The sequence below is a fragment of the Protopterus annectens genome, chromosome 7.part0 (genome assembly GCF_019279795.1).
Source record: "Protopterus annectens isolate FY-2018-M chromosome 7.part0, PAN1.0, whole genome shotgun sequence".
In the NCBI taxonomy this organism is placed as follows: Eukaryota; Metazoa; Chordata; order Ceratodontiformes; family Protopteridae; genus Protopterus; species Protopterus annectens.
The window spans coordinates 449,379,680-449,399,249 of record NC_056739.1 but is presented as its reverse complement, the minus strand read 5'-3'; the positions used below and the strand labels follow the sequence as shown (position 1 = coordinate 449,399,249).

Below are 19,570 nucleotides of genomic sequence, written 5' to 3'. Positions count from 1 at the left end.
AGCTGAGATTCCTTATAAGATCCTTCAAAGCTAGCTACAAAAACAAAATCAGCACTGATTCTAAGGGCAACCACAAAGCATTCTATAGCTATGTCAAGAATCTCAACGGCAACACCCAGATCTGCTCTGAGTTACATCACAACGGCACGAAAATTACAGAACCAACTGATATTGCCAACATCCTGGCAGATAGGTTCAGTGCTAACTTTACCCCCCCTCACCCCCTAAAGGGCCAATATCTATACAGGAAGAATGCAGAGTCCCTGTAATCACATCTATGCAGGTAAAAACTGCACTCTCTAAAACCAAAAACGTAGCATTCATGGGACCAGGCAACATCCCAGGCTACGTTTTACATGAACTTCAGAACGAACTGGCTGCCCACCTAAGCACCATGTTCAGTCATAGTCTCACATCAGGCTTTGTGCCCACTGAATGGCGCACAGGAACAGTTATCCCACTCCACAAAGGGGGAGCCACCACTGATCCTGGGAACTATCACCCTATTAGCCTGACGAGCCTGGTCTGCAAGGCCATGGAACATATCATCATGGAGCTCCTAAACAAAGACATTGGTAACCTCCAAACTCAGGATCCCATCCAGTTCGGGTTTATGAAAGGCAGATCATGCCTTCTGAACCTGTTTGACTTCTTTGAGGCAGTCACCAAAGTCGTAGACGAGGGTAAGGTGGTTCACACAGCCTATTTTGACTCGACCAAGGCTTTTGACACCATCCCCCATTCTGAAATTATAGCTAAACTCACTAAATTAGGTATAAATCCCTACATCAAAAGTTGGGTTGCCAACTGGCTCACTGACAGAACCCGCACTGTAAACGTTGCAGACTCCAAATCTGACTTCAAACCGGTGACAAGTGGATTACCACAGGGTTCAGTCCTGGGACCTCTCTTGTTTGGTATCTACTTCTCTGAAGTACAGGTTAACACACAAGGCCTCTGGCTAATGAAGTTCGCAGATGACTGCAAACTAGAAGCCACAGTCGAGTCCCCAAATGGTGTGGACATTCTACACAAGGGCCTCACTGAGACAGATGCCTGGTGTCAGAGGCATGGCCTCAAGCTCAATGCCAAAAAGTGCATTGTCATCCCCTTTGGTAAAAACTCTGTACCCATGAACTACCACATAAACGGCAGTCTACTTAATGCTGAATGTGTGATAAGAGACCTTGGGACCCAGGTGGACAGTAGTCTCTTCTTTGATAATCACATTGCCACAGTAGTCAGGAAATCCTTCTATGTTGCACACCTCATCACAAAAGGGTTCTCATCTAGGAAAAAAGAGATCATTGTTCCCCTCTACTCGGAACTCATTAGAGCCATTATAAACTACAACGCCCCTTTTGGAGTGTAACTCACAAGCCATCTGCAGCAGCTGGTAAGGCCACAGAAGTTCCTCACAAAGAGGATTACTGGCCTCAAACAGATGCCCTACACTGACCGTCTCAAAAAAAGTCCAGCTTTACTCTGTAGCATATCGCCTACTCTGAGGAGATCTCTGCTTAACATATAAAGCTATTTTAAGCCCAGAGCTGATGGACATGCTACATCTAAAGAAATTCCTCCGAGCTACATGCTCTATGGACCTAAACCTTGTCACCACAATAAACAGGACATGCTGGAGGGATAGATTCCTGTCCCAGAGACTTCCTATACTCTGGAACAAGCTACCCATCTATGTCAAGCAAAGTTCCTCATTAGCACTCTTCAAGAAAAATCTTGATGAGTAGATGGGAAATAGGAAATACACCTTGGGATCACTTATGTGGCTCTGCTCGACAGGGGCACAGGAAAATAACTTTCTTGGGTGGCGTAAGCCAGGAAACTTGTTGGCTAGGCTTACTTAAGCCCTTGGGCCGACAGCCTAGTACCTACCTATGAACCTATATAGATATATGTGTATATATATATATATATATATATATATATATATATATATATATATATATAATGTGTGTGTGTGTATAAAGAGAGAGAGAGATCATGCTTAGTTTGTTGAATGTCAAAATATTCAATTTACTGTCAAAGTGGTTGAATGCACTTTTGAGTATATTGTCTCTCAGTTGTTGAAGTGATAGGGAGTATTTGTTGCAGCTAAGTAGAGCTTATTTTATAGTCCCAAAACTTTTGGATATTCTGGAAGTTTCTGCATTAGGGTTAGGAGTGTTGCGAGTTAAGATTGTAATATGGGCTAGGCAATGGTATAGATGTAGGTTGTGTCCAAATGTTTGCTGGATAGGTTTATAGTAAGGGCTGGGTATATTGATAACTTTAGTGTATGTCCTTGTGTATTTCTGAATGTAGTGTGCGGCTGTTTTGTGTACTTATAATTTTATAGAAAGGGTTTTTCTAAGGTAAGATGTAGGATTATAATTTGAACACTTTACTGGAGTGGTGCAGCAGGCTAGATATACCGTTTCTGTAACACTACCATTATTCAGACAAATTTGATCTGAATGTGGTGGTGGGGGGTTTTCGTGTAAGATTGCAAAAAGAAAGTGTTTTCCTTTTTCAGTCTTATTTGTTTTTCAGTAATTGATTAACAACGATTCAATGTTTGCATGTTTTGTCCGCTTGCCATAAACCCATATACATGCATATATATATATATATATATATATATATATATATATATATATATGTGTGTGTGTGTGTGTGTGTGTGTGAGTATATAATCAAATACTGGACATATAGAAGAGCAAAATTCAGAACAATAAGTAGAAAAAAAAAGAATATAAATGAACATACCCAATACCTAAGAGGGGATACTGAACAACTCTACAAAAGCATGCTTAAAACCTCTCTACCATTAAATAAACTAACTTCACAGTCGCACTAACTCATAGAAGGGAGAAGTGTTCCTTAAAATTGAAATCTCTGCTGGTGCACACAGAAAACTGCACTGGTAATGATTACTCATAAAAGAAATACAAGAATTACAAAACAAACTTATCAGTATTAATACTTCAACCAAATGTAAAATAACCACCAAACACCAGAGCAAATACAAACCTCCAATACAACCTACAAAAAATACTTGTAAATTCAACATTATTTGCCATTTGCATACTGCAATTAGATCTAGTTTCACTTCATACCATTTCAGCAACATACAAAAACTCATTTGTCATGTCTGCATTTGCACAAACCAGCTACAACCATCCATATATATTACATAAAATATTTAGGTGCTTTTTATAACTTAGGAAATTTAATTTATTCTGAGTCACATATCATACAAATAGAATCGAAATAAGCTGATAGCAGGTCACCTTTTAGTGTTTCAACTGTATACCTCTTCTGTAGTCACATACACCAGTAGTCACATATACCCTGGGAAACCTGATTTTACTTAGCATGAAGCACTTCAGCAAAAGCTCCCTTTGGCTATTTGTTATGCCCACATGTTGTTCTGTCATTCTGCAGTTCAGTCTTTGTTATTCTATCCAGTTATGTTTTCGCTAGGCCATTTAAAAAAATCCACTTAAATGTGTTGTTATAGGCTTGATGCAACATACACTGCAAGATGATTTTGGCTTTACAAAGGTAAAGTAAATCATCTATGAAACCATGTACAGATATAAATAAGCAATGACTGTTAGTAATGTGTGTTGGTTGGATTTTCTAGGGACCACTGGTCAAGAGCACACATCAGAGTTCACTGTTAAATTTGAGTTTCCTTTATGTAACCTGTTTTGTGTACAAATTACGGACATGTCGTACTTTAGAGTTATAGCATGTTTTAGAATCTGATATGTATTCATATGCAAGCCTCTTCTTAATATGGGTCTTGTTTCAGAAGCTACTTCAATACTGTTGTAGTTTGTTTATGGTAATTTATAGTGTACCACATCCTGCTGAATATGAGCATTCAAATCTTTTTTTATTGAAACTTTAGTAGCTGGTGCATTGGAATGCTTATTATACTGCTCTTAATGGGTAGGTTGGGGGTATTGAGATGTTAAATTAATATAATCAGAATTTGTAATGTCAAGTGTCATAAATATATCAGCACACACCATCTCAAAAATATTAATAATAAACAACGGATTAACCAGATGTGTTCTGGTTTCAATAAAATTATGCTGATATACATCATAAGCTCCGGCTTCATAAGAATAAAGTTCTACATCATTAAGGATTTATTCTTTATCGACATTGGATAGCTTTTTTTTTTGTAATTATGCTACAAAATCTTTGTAAATGGTTTTATGTCTCAAGAAGAGTGTTAAATTGTACAGAGTGACTTTAAATCTCGAAAGAGTTAACAGCCAACTTTTAATTCCTTATTTACCATTTGTTAACTGGTTAAGTGGACTAGCTTGAGGACCATTTCAACCACAACCAGAGCAAGCAATAGTAGAAAGTTACAAATATAGTGAGTGTACATGCATATATGTAGATGAATTTATTATTATATGACAAAAATAATTCAATCAGCAAAATACACGCAAGTCAAAAGTATTAAACACACATGCAGTTGACCAAATAAACGAATGAAACATACTTCATTATACATATAGACCACACAATACATCTGACCCCCAACTAAAACTATCACCTTTACACCACATGCCTAAATAACAAATGCACTTCTTACTCTTATCAAGATGCCAGTAAATTGCACAAAAGAAAAAATACAAGTTACCGGGTTCTTTTCATTTCACAAATGAAAAAAAATATATAACACACACACACCTGCACACATACAATATAAATTAAGATAATAGAATGCATGCAGCATCCCTCCCTTATGTGTAACTGGTATACATTACCTCCACATTTGCACAACTGAAACCACTGAGCAGTTATAGCTGACAAAACTTAAGGTGACTGTAACAGCTCCTGATAATCAAAGCATTCCATAACTATACACACTTGGGTTAGAGGTTAACAAGCTGTCCAGATTCCATCCTGTCAGTACAGTTCAGAGGAACAGTGTGGCTAGAAACCATGCTGCCGTACTCATGCTGGTTAAAAAAATCCCTTAGGCATTGTGGCAGGGTTGGACACTAGCAGCCAGGGCAGATGTCTGATTTTTGTAAGTCAAAGATACCAGCTGGAGATGGAGGAGCCTTTACCCTGAGTATGTTATCCTTCCTGGTTGGCAGGAATGCTTAAGACCACCCTTAACTAATCTCTTGTTGATGGAGGTGGGAAAACTAGATCATAGAAAGTTAGCAAGGTAGATTATTATGTATGTAAAGGTGAGACTACCACCCAGCTGACAAATGCCCCACTAATGTTAGTGAGGACAAGGCTCATGTGATGCTGTACTGCTTAATGCAGATTATCAGAGATTCCTGGTCTTCCATACTTATTTCCTGCAGAACTTTACTTTTTGTTGTTGCACTTGTATCATCTCTCCAGTGTTGGTCCCGAGTCCACTAATGTACCACTTTTTCTAAATTCTCTCTTAAAGTTGATGTGTGAATTGGGAAATGCCACAATCAATCGGATTTATGAAGCACGGATTGAAGAAATGACCAGAAAGAAGCCAAGCCCTAGCTCCACAAGGTGAGTGGGATATTTACAAATGATCCTTTAAGGACATTAGGTGTTTCAGCTATATGGCAATTCTGAATGTCCATGACGTTTTTCTTTTTTCTTTTTAAGTATAGCTGAAAAGACCTGAAAAATCTGTTTAGTCTGGAACTTAGTATAGTATCTTTGCATCTCTCCATACTACTTCAATTTCCTATGCTATATGCTTTAGTTGAAATTTCCCATCTATACTGTAGCTGAACTTCTGTGTAAATAAGCCACCATTATCTCAGTTACCCTCATTGTTTCTCTTTCAAAGCTACTGCCACATACTTTGGCATGTTTTCCCCTTATAACAGGTATGTAATATCAATGCCCTTCCCATCACCACCACTATTGTAAAGTCCAGCACCTTCTTCTCATAACTTTTAACCAAAAGAAGAACCCAAGAATATCGCACAGTGTATAACAACCACATTGCTCTGTTGTATATTTAAACTTTCTTGTCTTCACTTACAGAGCTGGTATCTTGCATACACATGAAATCCATTTTTATTTGTTCTTTCAACCACTGTAAAATTCTACATGTTGTAATATGAATTTATCTACTTATACAATGAATAAAAAGTTATCCTATACAACAAATCTTTGTTTTTTTAATGTTTGTTTCTTTTACCTAGTCTCTGACCTGGTGACTGTGTGTCCTCTTAGAAAATATGTTGGTCTGAGTCTGCCTCATTTCCTCCTCTCTGGCAAAAAATCAAAAATATTTTTAATCAGTACTCTTTCATTTTATGATACTTCCACTCCTTCTTCCCTGGGTTGATTATGACTGAAAGCATTTTGTAGAAAATACCCTCTCAGCATTACTTTCATTAATCACAAATTTCACATGTTTTGAATGATTTATTGTCAATGATTGTGGCTGTTTAACTTTATTGTGTCAATTTGAAGTTTGTGGATAGTGGTGTTAAAGAGGCTTCTCCTTTTTCCTGCTGTTGTGTGATCTTGGATATCAGACATCCCTCTTCTCCTTTAAACTTGTTTGTTGCATGGTGGAAGTCTACCTGCTCCAACTGATATGGGGGACAAGCCCCCCCCAAAAAGTGTGTGTTATGTATGTATGTATATGTAGATGTGTGTGTGTGTGTGTGTGTGTGTGTGTGTGTGTGTGTGTGTGTGTGTGTGTGTGTGTGTGTGTGTGTGTGTGTGTGTGTGTGTGTATCAACTCAGAGATCCCCAGACCTTGGAGAAAAGGGAATATTTTGAGAAATGACAATCTTGAACTTAGTATATGTAAATCTGGACTTTTGGTCATTCACTGTCCACATTTCTGTACTCTGCATTGGGAATCTGAAAATGTTAAATGATTACCTTTATATGTTTTATATATATATATATATATATATATATATATATATATATATATATATGTATGTATGTATGGTCGACTTTGTTGTGTTGAATCTCATTTCACTGAGTTTCATTTCACGCCGACCACATCGCTGAAAACACAAATAACTAAAAACTCGTTTCACTGAATCTCATTTCACTGAACTGCAGTTAGTATATATGGCACTGTGTAGAGTACTGTAAGGCAAGTAAAAGATATATGCCCTTTTCCCCACTGTAGTGCATTCCTGGAGTTAATATATATATTTAGGGGGTGTTGGAGGCAAAGCCCCCCACTTATTTTGAGTACATATTGTCTTCTGGACAGAGTTAGCCATTGGTGTTTTAACTATGCATGTCTATTTTATAAAATGTATTGTTGTGAAGTTTTTGGTAAAATACAATATAAAACAAACAAGGTGGGGGGCTGTGCACCCCCAACTATATATACTAACTCCAGGATTGCACTATAGTGGGGAAAAGGGCATATACCTTTGACTTGCTTTACGGTACTCTACACAGTGCCATATCTACTAATTTCAGTTCAGTGAAATGAGATTCAGTGAAATGAGTTTTCATTAATTTGAGTTTTCAGCGATGTGGTTGTGGTGAAATGAAATTCAGTGAAATGAGATTCAATGAAACAAAGTAGACCCACACACACACACACACACATATATATATATATATATATATATATATATATAGATATGGAGATATATATAGATAGATATATAGATATAAATATGTATATTTAGTCATGGAACTCGAAATACTTTAGAGACTACATACAGAGTCATGCAAATGGACTCCAGCATGAAAACCAAAAGATGAACAATCATTCCTTTTATTAGTAATTTACAAACAACCAATATCCAATATAGGATCCAGAAAAGAAATCGTCATTCATATTTTGGTTTTGGTGCTGATGTCCATTTGTGTGATATATGTATAGATGATATAGATATATAGTTGATATATACTGTGTATATGTATATATATATATATATATATATATATATATATATATATAATACACACGCACACACACTCTTATAGTGGTGGGGGTATGATATGCGGGAGGTTGGTGAGAATGTTGTTTCACATTCTGTTGATGTAATTTTTCAATGGAATGTGGTGCAATGTATTGTGGCCCTAAAAATACAGATAGTAACATAATTATATATTTGCACAGAGTTAGAAAGAGAGAGAAAGCGAAACCTGTACATTTTGAGTCCATCTTACTAGATGGTGTTATCTGTTTGGTCTCTGTGGCATGTACCACAGTTTGCAACACATTTCTCATTTGTTGCCACAAAAATAGCTTGGCAGACATAGTTTTAATAAAAATATTAGGACATAACTTGTGGTGAGAGAACAAGGAATATACATGGGTGGATGTCTGAAAATTTTTTTTCATAAATGAATCCCACAAAATACTGAGTGACACTTCTCATCCGGGGTATCGTTTCACTAAACTTTCATCTGGTAGACTGTTACAGAATATTCACTGCAGGACCTCCAGATTCATGAATAGTTTTTACCCAACTGCAATAAGACTCATTAATGCAGATGTAAATCTGGATGTATCAAAACTATGAGAGATTGTTATGCTGTAATTGTTTTCCTTTTTTTTCCATACAGTAATTGTATTTATTTATTGCATGCTAAAATTAAAATATTCTCATTCAAGTGCAATTCCAATCACTTCCTTATGTCCAATATCACCCAATCTCACCTCTGTGTATAGTGTGCTTTTTTTTCATGTGTTAACCATCTAGTAGTCATTGTTGACCAGTGTATATAAGTAGTATACAAGAATGTGCGTCAGCTACCTGGATATTTATTTTTGCACTATAGTTATTGTTTATTCTTTAATACCTATCATGTCTGCCTTTTTGTGTTTGTTTTCGCCTGTAAAAGAACTGACACTCGAAATTTAGTTTAGGTAGTACTTGTGTTTTCTAAATGACAGTAAAGTTTCTTTGAATCCTTACTAATATATAATGATATTCTGTTTGTGGTACTTGGGTTGATTAAGAAACAAGCTTCTTTATTCCTGTTGTGTATGTATATGCATATATGACAGGAGAGATTCCTGAATTGAGTGTAGATTTGACTACTGGTATGAAAAAAGGTTGCATTCCTTACTATTCTCGTAGAATGTTGTAGTAATATTACTAATGCTTGTTCCACAGACAGGACAAAGAGGCCTGGATTCGGGCTAAATATGTGGAGAAAAAATTTATCAAAAAACTCCCAGACTCTGGTAGCCGGCTGCATCGATCCAGTTTAAGACATCATCGTTCAGCCAATCCTGAAAGGACATTTAAACCAGAAAAGCCACCAAAACCAGTAATAAAACCAAAACCACTGACCCTTCCCAGAACAGCAGGTAATAAAAAGCAACAAAAGTGCCGACTGCAGTTTTCATTATTTAGTTACACTACTGTTTTCATCACAGCCCAAAACAACTAAAGTAATGGGAGTTATTTCCAAGATAGCATGCTACCACCAAACAGTTGCAGAACTATGCGAGTATGTACTTTGAAACTGTGGTTGACTTACAGACATAGCATTATCTGTGTTTTTACTTGATTCTGTAGCTAAGGAAGTGGCTTTTTGTAACTACTGCATTCATTTTGATTAGGGGAGAGAGTGATAATCTCCTTTGGTAAAATTTCTGATATTTTTTCCCTTTCTGTCTTGTGTCTACTACTTTTTCACATTAGTCTTGTCAGTAATGTTTGTCTTCCTTAAGCAAGTCTCCTATTAATATTTGTGCTTTATTTTCACTCAGCCCCAGGTAACATGAGCGCCTTTGCTATGAGCAGCAGTAGTAGTAGCAGTAACTTACATTCCTCTGGATCTGTTGGTGGTAAGTACTTTACCAGTACGTTTTCTTTTTATCTTTGTGTTCTCAGTGTTTCACCTCAGTCTCTGTGGTTGCCATCCCATTCAATCAGATGCTGCTTATAAAGAAAATCTAAGAAGCAGGCCCTCTGGAGTTTAAATATTGTAGGTAGAAATAAGAATTCCACAAAATGGCACACTGCAATGGAGCAAGCACCAACAGATTTATTTCAACCACATTAACGCTCAAAAAACACTGCGTTTTTGTCCTTACATCAAAGACTTCATCAGAATTTTAATGTTCTAGCTTTTTACTGTTCATCACTTGACTAATATTTTCAGCTGTTTAACCTTGGAGGGGCTTTTTTATCAAAAATTATTGTGAACTGGGGTGACCTACTGAAGGGAAGAACATTAAAATATGTAAATATTTTATTACATATTCTATACATTTTCTTTTGATATATATAATTATTTTTATGTGTATTTTAAACGTTTTAAACATTTTTAAGAAGTTTTGTTTAAGATGGTTGATTTAGTGATTATTATTATTAACCCATTGAAGACTAATTGATTAGGAGTTACAATTGGCTAGTGAACTTTTGTTGCAACTACTTAAGGTTAGGGTGAAGTTTTTAGTGCATCTGATGAAGTATTTGAAGTAAGGAGGAAAATACAGTGTTTTTTTGAGCGTTAATGTGGTTGGAATAAAGTCTGTTGGTGTTTGTGGAAACTCTCATCTTGTGTGCTCCATTGCGTTGTGCTGTTTTATGGAATTCTTATTGTTTTATTGGCACATTGATTCTCAAGCCTGGAAAAAGTAGGAGTTAAACATTCTTCTGAAACTGTTGATGGGCTGAGTAAGCAATAAGGCAGGTAGTGTGTGTGTGTGTGTGTGTGTGTGTGTGTGTGTGTGTGTGTGTGTGTGTGTGTGTGTAGCATGTTGTTTACTGTACACCCATACATGGTAGTTGGCACAATCCTAAAGTGCTTATGTGCAGCTGTTATAAAACTAGCATATTTGTATATTTAAAGTGAAGATTTAGTTAGGATACTACTGTATATTAATTTACACAGCAGTCTTTAGTATACTGTTAGGATAGCAAAAACAGCTGAAGGGTGAGTCTGTTCTAAGCAGTGCTTCCCTGTCTACCCGATTGTCACAGATGCTTTGACATTTATGTATTAAACTTGTCTTGATGTTTTTCCCATGTACAAAATGTCTTGTGCTTGTAAACAGCCATGACAATCACACAGTTTTATTAGAGCATTTAATGAACTGTATTTTTTGGCTCCCTTGTGTCATTCTTACAGTGTATATCCAAGTGCCTTAGTCTGTAACAAGACTGGAGCCGTTTAGGACCATGGTGGTGTCCTTGGTAGTCCTGCCACTAAAGCTTCACTTGCGGGATTTTATCTTTGTGACCTACCCCTAGTTTTCTCATCCCTGTCCTCACTAACTTATGCATGAGGGCTACTTCCCACTATGAACCACACCTTTCCACAGGAAGCACCTTACAAAAGTGACCCCCCCCCTCCAGAATGAGTACTCCCATCCCTCCCTGTCAGCACCTCATATACCCAAACCACTAATCAGTCAATGTTCACCTAGTCCATAGTTAACACCTTATCCCTATATCAAGGCACTGGCTAATAAACTGCATTGTCACTTTTTCTGAGAGAAATGAGTACAGGTGTTTTGCATTACAAGTAAATAAATAAAATATTTACTGTTACTGTTGTTTACACACTGGAAGTATTCTAGTGAGAGGACAGGTTCAAGTAATGGTAACTAGCCTTATTACAACAGAGTCATGACTGCAGTGTATTGCAGTCCTTTTAAATGTGGCTACTGTTGTCTCATTTATCAAAGGCTTATGGATTTGTTTGTTTTGTTTTTTAAAGGTTAACCCTAAGCAAACAACTTAAGTAAAACAGAGCAACAGAATTAAGTATAATAAAAGTCCCAGCATAGAAAACCTACTTTACTGGGCAGCTATCAATTTCTCTCAAGAAATTATTGTACTTGGTGACTTTAGCCTGGATTGGCGCACCTGCACATCAAATAACCCATCCAGCTTTGTAAATCTTTTCAACTTCACCCAAACTATAACACTAGACTGGATCTTAACTAACAAACCTAACCTAAGTTACCTAGCTGGTTGCCTACCTGACTCCTTCAGCAGTCACTCTCCAACCTTTCTTTACAAAAAGCTTGTGTATCCACAAGGCAACAGCATTTATAAATACATCATTACCAAGAAAAACTTCTGTCCCACTAATTTTAACCTCCAACTCCAGCAATGTGACTGGACACCATTAAAACACCTACGGTTAGATGCTGCTGTTCATTACTTTAGCGACACCTTCCTTACAATCCTCAAGACTCTTGCCCCCACTAGAAAAGTGCATATTAAAACTAATTTCTGTGTCTAACCAAAGACACCAAACTACTAATGAAATGTAGAGATAAGGCCTGGTCACAGTACCACAATCCAAGAAAAAACTGACCTATTAACTTATCAATGATTAAGAAACTTAACAAAGAAACAGATCAAAAAAGACGAACAAACATACTTTCTATCCTGTCAACAGAAACGCCCAAACAACCCCCAAAAATTCTGACAATACATCAACCAGCTCATTAACCCTGGTCATACCTCTACCCCTCCCCCAGTCACCTCAAACAACGCAGACCCTATCTCAACTCAATTCAACTTCCACTTCATCAATACCATCACCTCCCTCCTAGATAATCAACCAACCCATCCACTCTCTGTCCTCACCCTTGTGCCAGATATTCATAACCCCTTTACCTTCACACCCATCCAAACTAATTATATAAAGACTCTCTTAACCAAACTTAAACCTTGCTGCACAGGTGCTGACAAACTCCCAAATGAATTCCTAAAGCTTGATGCTCCTTCTATCGCTTACCCCATTTCAATCTTGATTAATTGGTCTATTAAAGAACAATATGTTCCACTCCTATGGAAAATATCTCACATTATACCCCTCCACGAAGGTGGTCCCTCCAAAGAACTACAGTGGATATAAAAAGTTTACACACCCCTGCTACAATGCCAGGTTTCTGTGATATAAAAAAATGAGACCATAATAAATCATTTCAAAACTTTTCCCACCTTTAATGTGACCTATAACCTGTACAGTTCAATTGAAAAACAAATATGTTAGGGGGACAAATATAAAAAAACAAAAATGTACAATAAGTTGGTTACATACGTGTGCTCACCCTTAAACTAATACTTTGTTGCAGCGTCTTTTGATTTAATTACAGCATTTAGTCTTGCTGGGTACACACCTGCCATCAATTAAAGAGACTCTGATTAACCCCAAATAAAGTTCAGCTGTCCTAATAGGATTTTTCTGGCATTTACTCAGTTGCCTGCTACAGCGAAAGCCATGGTTCACAGAGAGCTTACAAAGCATCAAAGGGATCTCATTGTTGAAAGGTATCAGTCAGGAGAAGTGTACAAAAAAATGCACAGCATTAGATATACCATGGAACAAAGTGAAGACAGTCATCAAAAAGTGGAGAAAATATGGGACAACAGTGATGTTGCAGAGAACTGGATGTCCCTCCAAAATTGATGAAAAGAAAAGATGAAAACTAATCAGGGAGGCTGCCAAGAGACCTACAGCAACACTGAAGGAGCTGCAGGAATTTCTGGCAAGCACTGGTTGTGTACTACATGTGACAACAATCTCCTGTATTCTCCATATGTCTGGGCTATGGGGTAGGGTTGCAAGACGTTTCTTACACAGAAAAACATCCAGGCCCAGATAAAATTTGCAAAACAATACATCAAGTCTCCCAAAAGCATGTGGGAAAATGTGTTATGGTCTGATGAGACCAAGGTTCAACTTTTTGGCCACAATTCCAAAAGGTATGTTTGGCGCAAAAACAATACTTCACATCACCAAAAGAACACTATCCCCACGGTGAAGCATGGTGGTGACAGTATCATGCTTTGGGGTTGCTTTTCTTCAGCTGGAACTGGGGCTTTAGTCCAGGTGGAATGAATTGTGAACAGTTCCAAATACCAGTCACTTTTGTCCCAAAACCTTCATGCATCTACTAGTAAGCTGAAGATGAAGAAGAATTTCACCTTTCAACATGGCAATGACCCCAAGCATACATCCAAATCAACAAAAGCATGGCTTCACCAGAAGAAAATTAAAGTTTTGGAATGGCCCAACCAGAGGCCAGACCTAAATCCAATAGAAAATCTGTGGGATGACCTGAAGGGGGCTGTGCACAAGAGATACCTTCACAATCTGACAGATTTGGAGCAGTTTTGCAAGAAGAGTGGGCAAATATTGCCAAGTCAGGATATGCCATGCTGATAGACTCCTACCCAAGAAGACTGAATGCTGTAATTAAATCAAAAGGTGCTTCAAAAAAGTATTAGTTTAAGGGTGTGCACACTTACGCAACCAGCTTATTGCACTTTTTTTTTTATTTTTTCCCCTAACAGATTTGTTTGTTTTTCCCTTGAATTGTACAGGTTATAGGTCACATTAAAGGTGGGAAAAGTTTTGAAATGACTTAATGTGGTTTCATTTTTTTATATCACAAAAATCTGGCATTTTAACGGGGGTGTGTAAACTTTTTATATCCACTGTAACTGTCTATCTTCCCATAGCCATCCTCTCCCCACTTACAAAAATCCTAGAAAAATGTATCCACAGCCAACTCATTAGCTACTTCCTAAACAATAACCTCCTTTTCAGTACCCAGCATGGCTTTAGACCTAAACGGGTCTATATTAGATCACCGAATGCTTAAAAAAGCGAACGGTGATTAATCGACCCAATGTAAGCGAAAGCTTACAATTTCGAGCTGTCAGAACAGCGATTTTTTTCCTAGGAAAAAAAATTGCTGTTCCAACCAAAAAAAAAAACATACTTTAAACATTACATTAAGGGGGGGCTTTGCCCCCCCACCCCCCTACTTAAATATACCAACTCCGAGTCCGCACTACAGTGCCGAAAACAGCAAAGTAACGAAGCGGCCAAGTGAATTCTTTCCCAGGGAAAGAATTCGCTTAAAAGCCACTTAGATATTTTGCCATTTCATGCTTTTGAGTTCAACCAAGAGGCATTCGGTCTTCTAATAGGAAACCGACCTAAACATAGTATCAGCACCGCCCTCCTACCTTTCACTAACACCGTCCATCACTTCATGAATGAAGGCCAACTGGTTTCTTTCATCTTTCTTGATATGTCTAAAGCCTTTGACACTGTATCCCACCAGCTACTAATTAATAAACTGTCCTCCTATGGCCTCAGTCCTCCAACACTAACTTGGTTTCATAGCTATCTTTCCAATCGACAACAGGCTACAAAATGTGAAAACTCCTTTTCCCCCTACTCCCCATCTTTGTGGGTGTACCCTAAGGCTCTATACTTGGCCCTCTTCTTTTTATCATATTCATAAACAATTTTAGTTCAGCAAACCAACTAGCATCCATAGTACAGTATGCCAATTATGCTACACTTATCTGCTCTGCCTCCTCACCCCAAGAACTACAACAGAAAATGCAATCATCTCTTCAGGACATAGAAACATACCTCTCTCTCCATCAACTCATTTTAAATCCCAATAAAACCAAAATACTAGTTTTCAGTAACACAAAAACAAAGTCTTCCATGCTCCATTTCTCTATCACCTATGCAAATGGTACCAAGATAGACCCCCCACTAACCACACTAAACTTTTAAGTGTTACCATTGATAATAACCTCAAATTTTGATATACATATTGCACAAGCTATCAAAAAAGTCCACATCAAACTAGGCATCTTATACAGGGCCAAACCATACCTAACTTCCAATGCCAGGTTAGCCACTGCTCGCACACACCTGCTATCCACTCTTCTTTATGGTTCACGCACATTCACAAACCTTATAAAATCAGACCTCAGCAACCTTGAAGTATACTATAAGATTGCTAAATATGCCACTAATCATCCACACAGATCACACCACTGTGCATCTCTCTCTCATAGCTAGACTGGCTAGAGCTCCCCAAACTTTTATTACTTAATCAGCTAATCTTGACCCACAAAATAATCTGTCACCCCAGCAACTGCCCTGCAATCTTCTACTTAGTTTAACCTAGTAACAATCTTAGAGCTCTTAAATTTTCTAACAAACTGTTACTCAAGGTTGCCAACTCCCAGTGGTGACACCCTCTATTCACACAAAATAGCCAAACTCTGGAATGCTCTTCCAGAGACAATAACAAAAAACCCTAACCAAAATCAGTTCAAATCACTCCTAAAGGAACACCTGACTAATCATTGGCTATACTGTTGCCACTCTCCAGGATATTTATTAACTCACTTCTATTACTGTTCTCAGCATTACTCCTATCATCTGTGTATTAATTTTGCTTATTAGTACTTGTTTTGTGCAATTGTTTGTTTTTGTACCATTGCTTGTATTGTTCTATAGATTGTACGGTACTATTGCCTGGATTGTATTCTGTTGCAAAAATTGTTTTTAGTAATACTGTGGAGATTTTCTCCCCAGTTCTCCACTGAATACAGGGCCCTGGCTCAGTCGGACAGTACCCAGTAAACAAATGTAATAAATAAATATTCTCTAAGTATAATTTCAACATATATCACCATACAAGGAGCAGAATTATTTCAAAAGTTGGCCAATTATATTATGCCATAATGTTTTCTCCAAATGCAGTACCAAATATGCAAGGTTTATCATTTGTTGTACCATATATGCTGCAAAGCATGGTCCCTAGATGGAATTGTAACTGTATTAGCTGTCCTAGCTTTAAACAGTATTTCACCATGTAAATGTTCACTTAATGAAGTTTTGAAGGTTTATAATGTTTGGTTATTTTTAACATCATTTGTGAGGTTGTTTGACATTGCATGTGGTAATCTGGAGAAGGCGATTTTACCTATTGCACTTTTGCGTCTTGTTAGAACACTGGAATGTCTTGACTGCTTCTTAGCAAGTAGTTTGCTAATCTAATTGGTAGAAGTCTTTTGGCAGGCTAGGCTGGGGTGGTCAGTAACTATAGTGGAGAATTTTGTAACTAAACATAACACAGAGAAAAGTTGCTCTTTTACCAGGGTGGGGATGGAGAAAAATAGTTGAAATTGTGTCTTGGGAACAATTTGCACAGCTGGTTAAAGAAAACAAGGAGGGAAGGATTAATTGACACCATACTGTGAAGGGTAAATTGGATAACAGACGATGGAAAGAAGATCGGAGCTGGTGAACAGTAAGTATGGTGTGTGGTTTACTAGTAACACTACAGATGCAAGACCAGATACAGTGATGCTAGTTTAGAATTTGCAGATGGGATGGATTACAGGAAGATGGGGAAATAATACCCAATGTGACAAAGATGATTGGAATTCAAAAAAGTGAGTAAACCTTTAGGAGGTAAAGAACATCCTGTAGAAGGCATTCATAAAGGGTAGGAAGAGAAAGAAAATGCAAAGGAGAACAAAACCAGTATGGTTCACAGGACGTCGGGGTGAGGATCAGGAGGGACAGTTAGCCAGATTTACAAAGAAGAAAGAAAGAAGGTTGCCGGAGACAGGAGGGAGAAGGCAGGCATAGAGAGGGACCTAGCACTAAGAATAATATCAAGACAAAAGAGAAGATTGTTTATACAGGGATATGTTCTGGTTGCCAAGCCTTCTACGTAGGAATGAATACAAGAAGTCTTGGAAAAAAAAATTTAAGAGTATATGTAACTGATCAAAGTAAATGACAGTGATACTGCCTTGTTTAAACATTCTGGGATGGTGCAGTGGTAGCATTGTCAGCTCACAGCAAGAGGTTCTCTGGTTCGATTCTCGGCTGGAGTGCCTTTTGTGCAGTGCCTGCATGTCCTCCCTGTGTTTGTGTGGGTTTTATCTGGGTACTCCAGTTTCCTCCCACATTACAAAAACGTGCGTCTGGAGCGTTTCTCCCCGGGCCTCCTCTGAAAATTGGCTTTGTTCCAAGTCGGACTTTCCCAGTAAACAAATGTTAAATAAAATAATAAATAAATAAGAAATTCTTATTTGCTGTGTTAGAACAAGTCCCCTTAGACCTAAGAGGTGGTAATTGTAAGAACTTGGTTGAAAAGAAGGAAACAGAATGGCAAATTAAGTTGACAGTGGACAAGTTTCCTGGGTTAAATGAAAGGTTTACCTTCATATGTCTGTAAATGACATATGCAAACGCACTATTGTACGACTCAAAACTGCGAAAAACGTAACATCGAACATCACCAAAGTTCAAAAATCAAAATCTGGAAAACCAGATTCATTGATTTTTGAACAAAAAATGTGAATACACATCGTAATGCAGGGGGGCAAGCCCCCCTGCACCCATATACTAACTCCGAGATTGCACTACAGTGGGGAAAGGGACCTTTTCCAGATCCCCGCTATAGTGCAATCTGCACCCAAAATGCTGAATCTGCAGTGAGTGAATGCCAGTGTACATTCGCTCATTGTGCATTCAGACAATTGTTTTTTGATTTTGTGGATATTTGGGAACCTCCTTTCGACCTTCTTGTAATCGCCCATGTGCATCATGCACATATAAAGGTAAACCAAATGAAATTATCAATATTAAATGTTTTTTAAGTGATAGAAGACTCACTATTGAATAAAAGGTTAAACTGAAGTTTTAATGTGTTAAGTTTTAAAATCTGATTGGTGAATGTTTTGTATTTAAACACTGATTTTTTTTAATTATTATTTCTGATGGTCTATGGTTGGACAAAAGCAGTGATTAAATGTTTTATGCTAATTCATTTCATTGCGTTTCCTTTCTGTGTATGCTCAGGTGGTTTTTGTTGTGTTGTTAGTATTTGGTTTACTACTATTTGGGAATTACATCCAGTGTGTATTTTCATTTTGGATTTTGTTCTGGATTCCTGATGGTGGGCATACATGAAGACAAGCTACTGGATCTTACCATCTATTTGCTTACAGAGAGCCAAGACAAAGCTTTACAAGACTTGGTTAGTCTTTTACTTGAGATGCAAAAGTATTTGAACTGTTTGGCTAAACAACAACAAAAAGTGGAGGTGTGGGCATCAAGAATTTTAAGAACAAAAGTCGCAATTTTGCTGACGAATCCTTTGATGAAGGTATGACTGTGATTGAAGTCGATCACAGAACTGGTATAAATGTGGCCACAATATTGAATAACAATTATAATCTGCTTTCAGGGATTGGCCACAAACTGACTGGATCAGCTGTTAAACAAGATATTAAGGCCCACCTGTTCAAACTAGAAAATGTGGAAAGAAATACCAAGCCAACTCCATAGAAAATAAATATTAACAATGCTGGCCTAGAATTTTTAAGAATGCTTATTAAAAACAAGAGTTCCATCATGGGTCGATTAAAAGATGATATAGTGAAGGTGAATTAACTTATTGAAGGTTTACTCTAAGAGCAGTCTGACTTTACATGGTGGTTATGATAACATTTTTACCGTACTTGGTAGACTTGGAAAAACTTTGTTTTTTGTGTAAGCAGAAAAAAATTCTCAGAGTTTTGTCCACTTATGAAACATATACTGCCTATTTGGAAAACCACAGTGGGTTTAATGTCAACAACAGAAAGGGTGCTAGCTTGGTGAAAATCTTTCTTCAATAATGACAGACAAAACCAACATTAGTAGAAAATTTTCTTTAGTAATGACAGACAAAACCAATGTTAGTAGAAAATTTTCCCCTTTTCCTTTAAAACTGGCAGAAAGTTTTCAGGAAAGTGACGTCATGACAGTCAGGGACAATGAACGGCAAGAAAATGGTGAA

At 37.4% G+C, this 19,570-nt stretch overlaps 1 protein-coding gene across 1 annotated transcript in view; it reads left to right on the top strand.

The window, feature by feature from the left end:
• Nucleotides 1-19,570, top strand: part of ACAP1 (ArfGAP with coiled-coil, ankyrin repeat and PH domains 1) — a 1,330,515-nt gene that overhangs the window by 1,069,240 nt on the left and 241,705 nt on the right. The window contains exons 16-18 of the mRNA XM_044077032.1: nt 5,441-5,535; nt 9,093-9,289; nt 9,695-9,772. Coding sequence (XP_043932967.1) covers nt 5,441-5,535; nt 9,093-9,289; nt 9,695-9,772 — 370 coding nt within the window. The remainder of the gene's footprint in view (nt 1-5,440; nt 5,536-9,092; nt 9,290-9,694; nt 9,773-19,570) is intronic.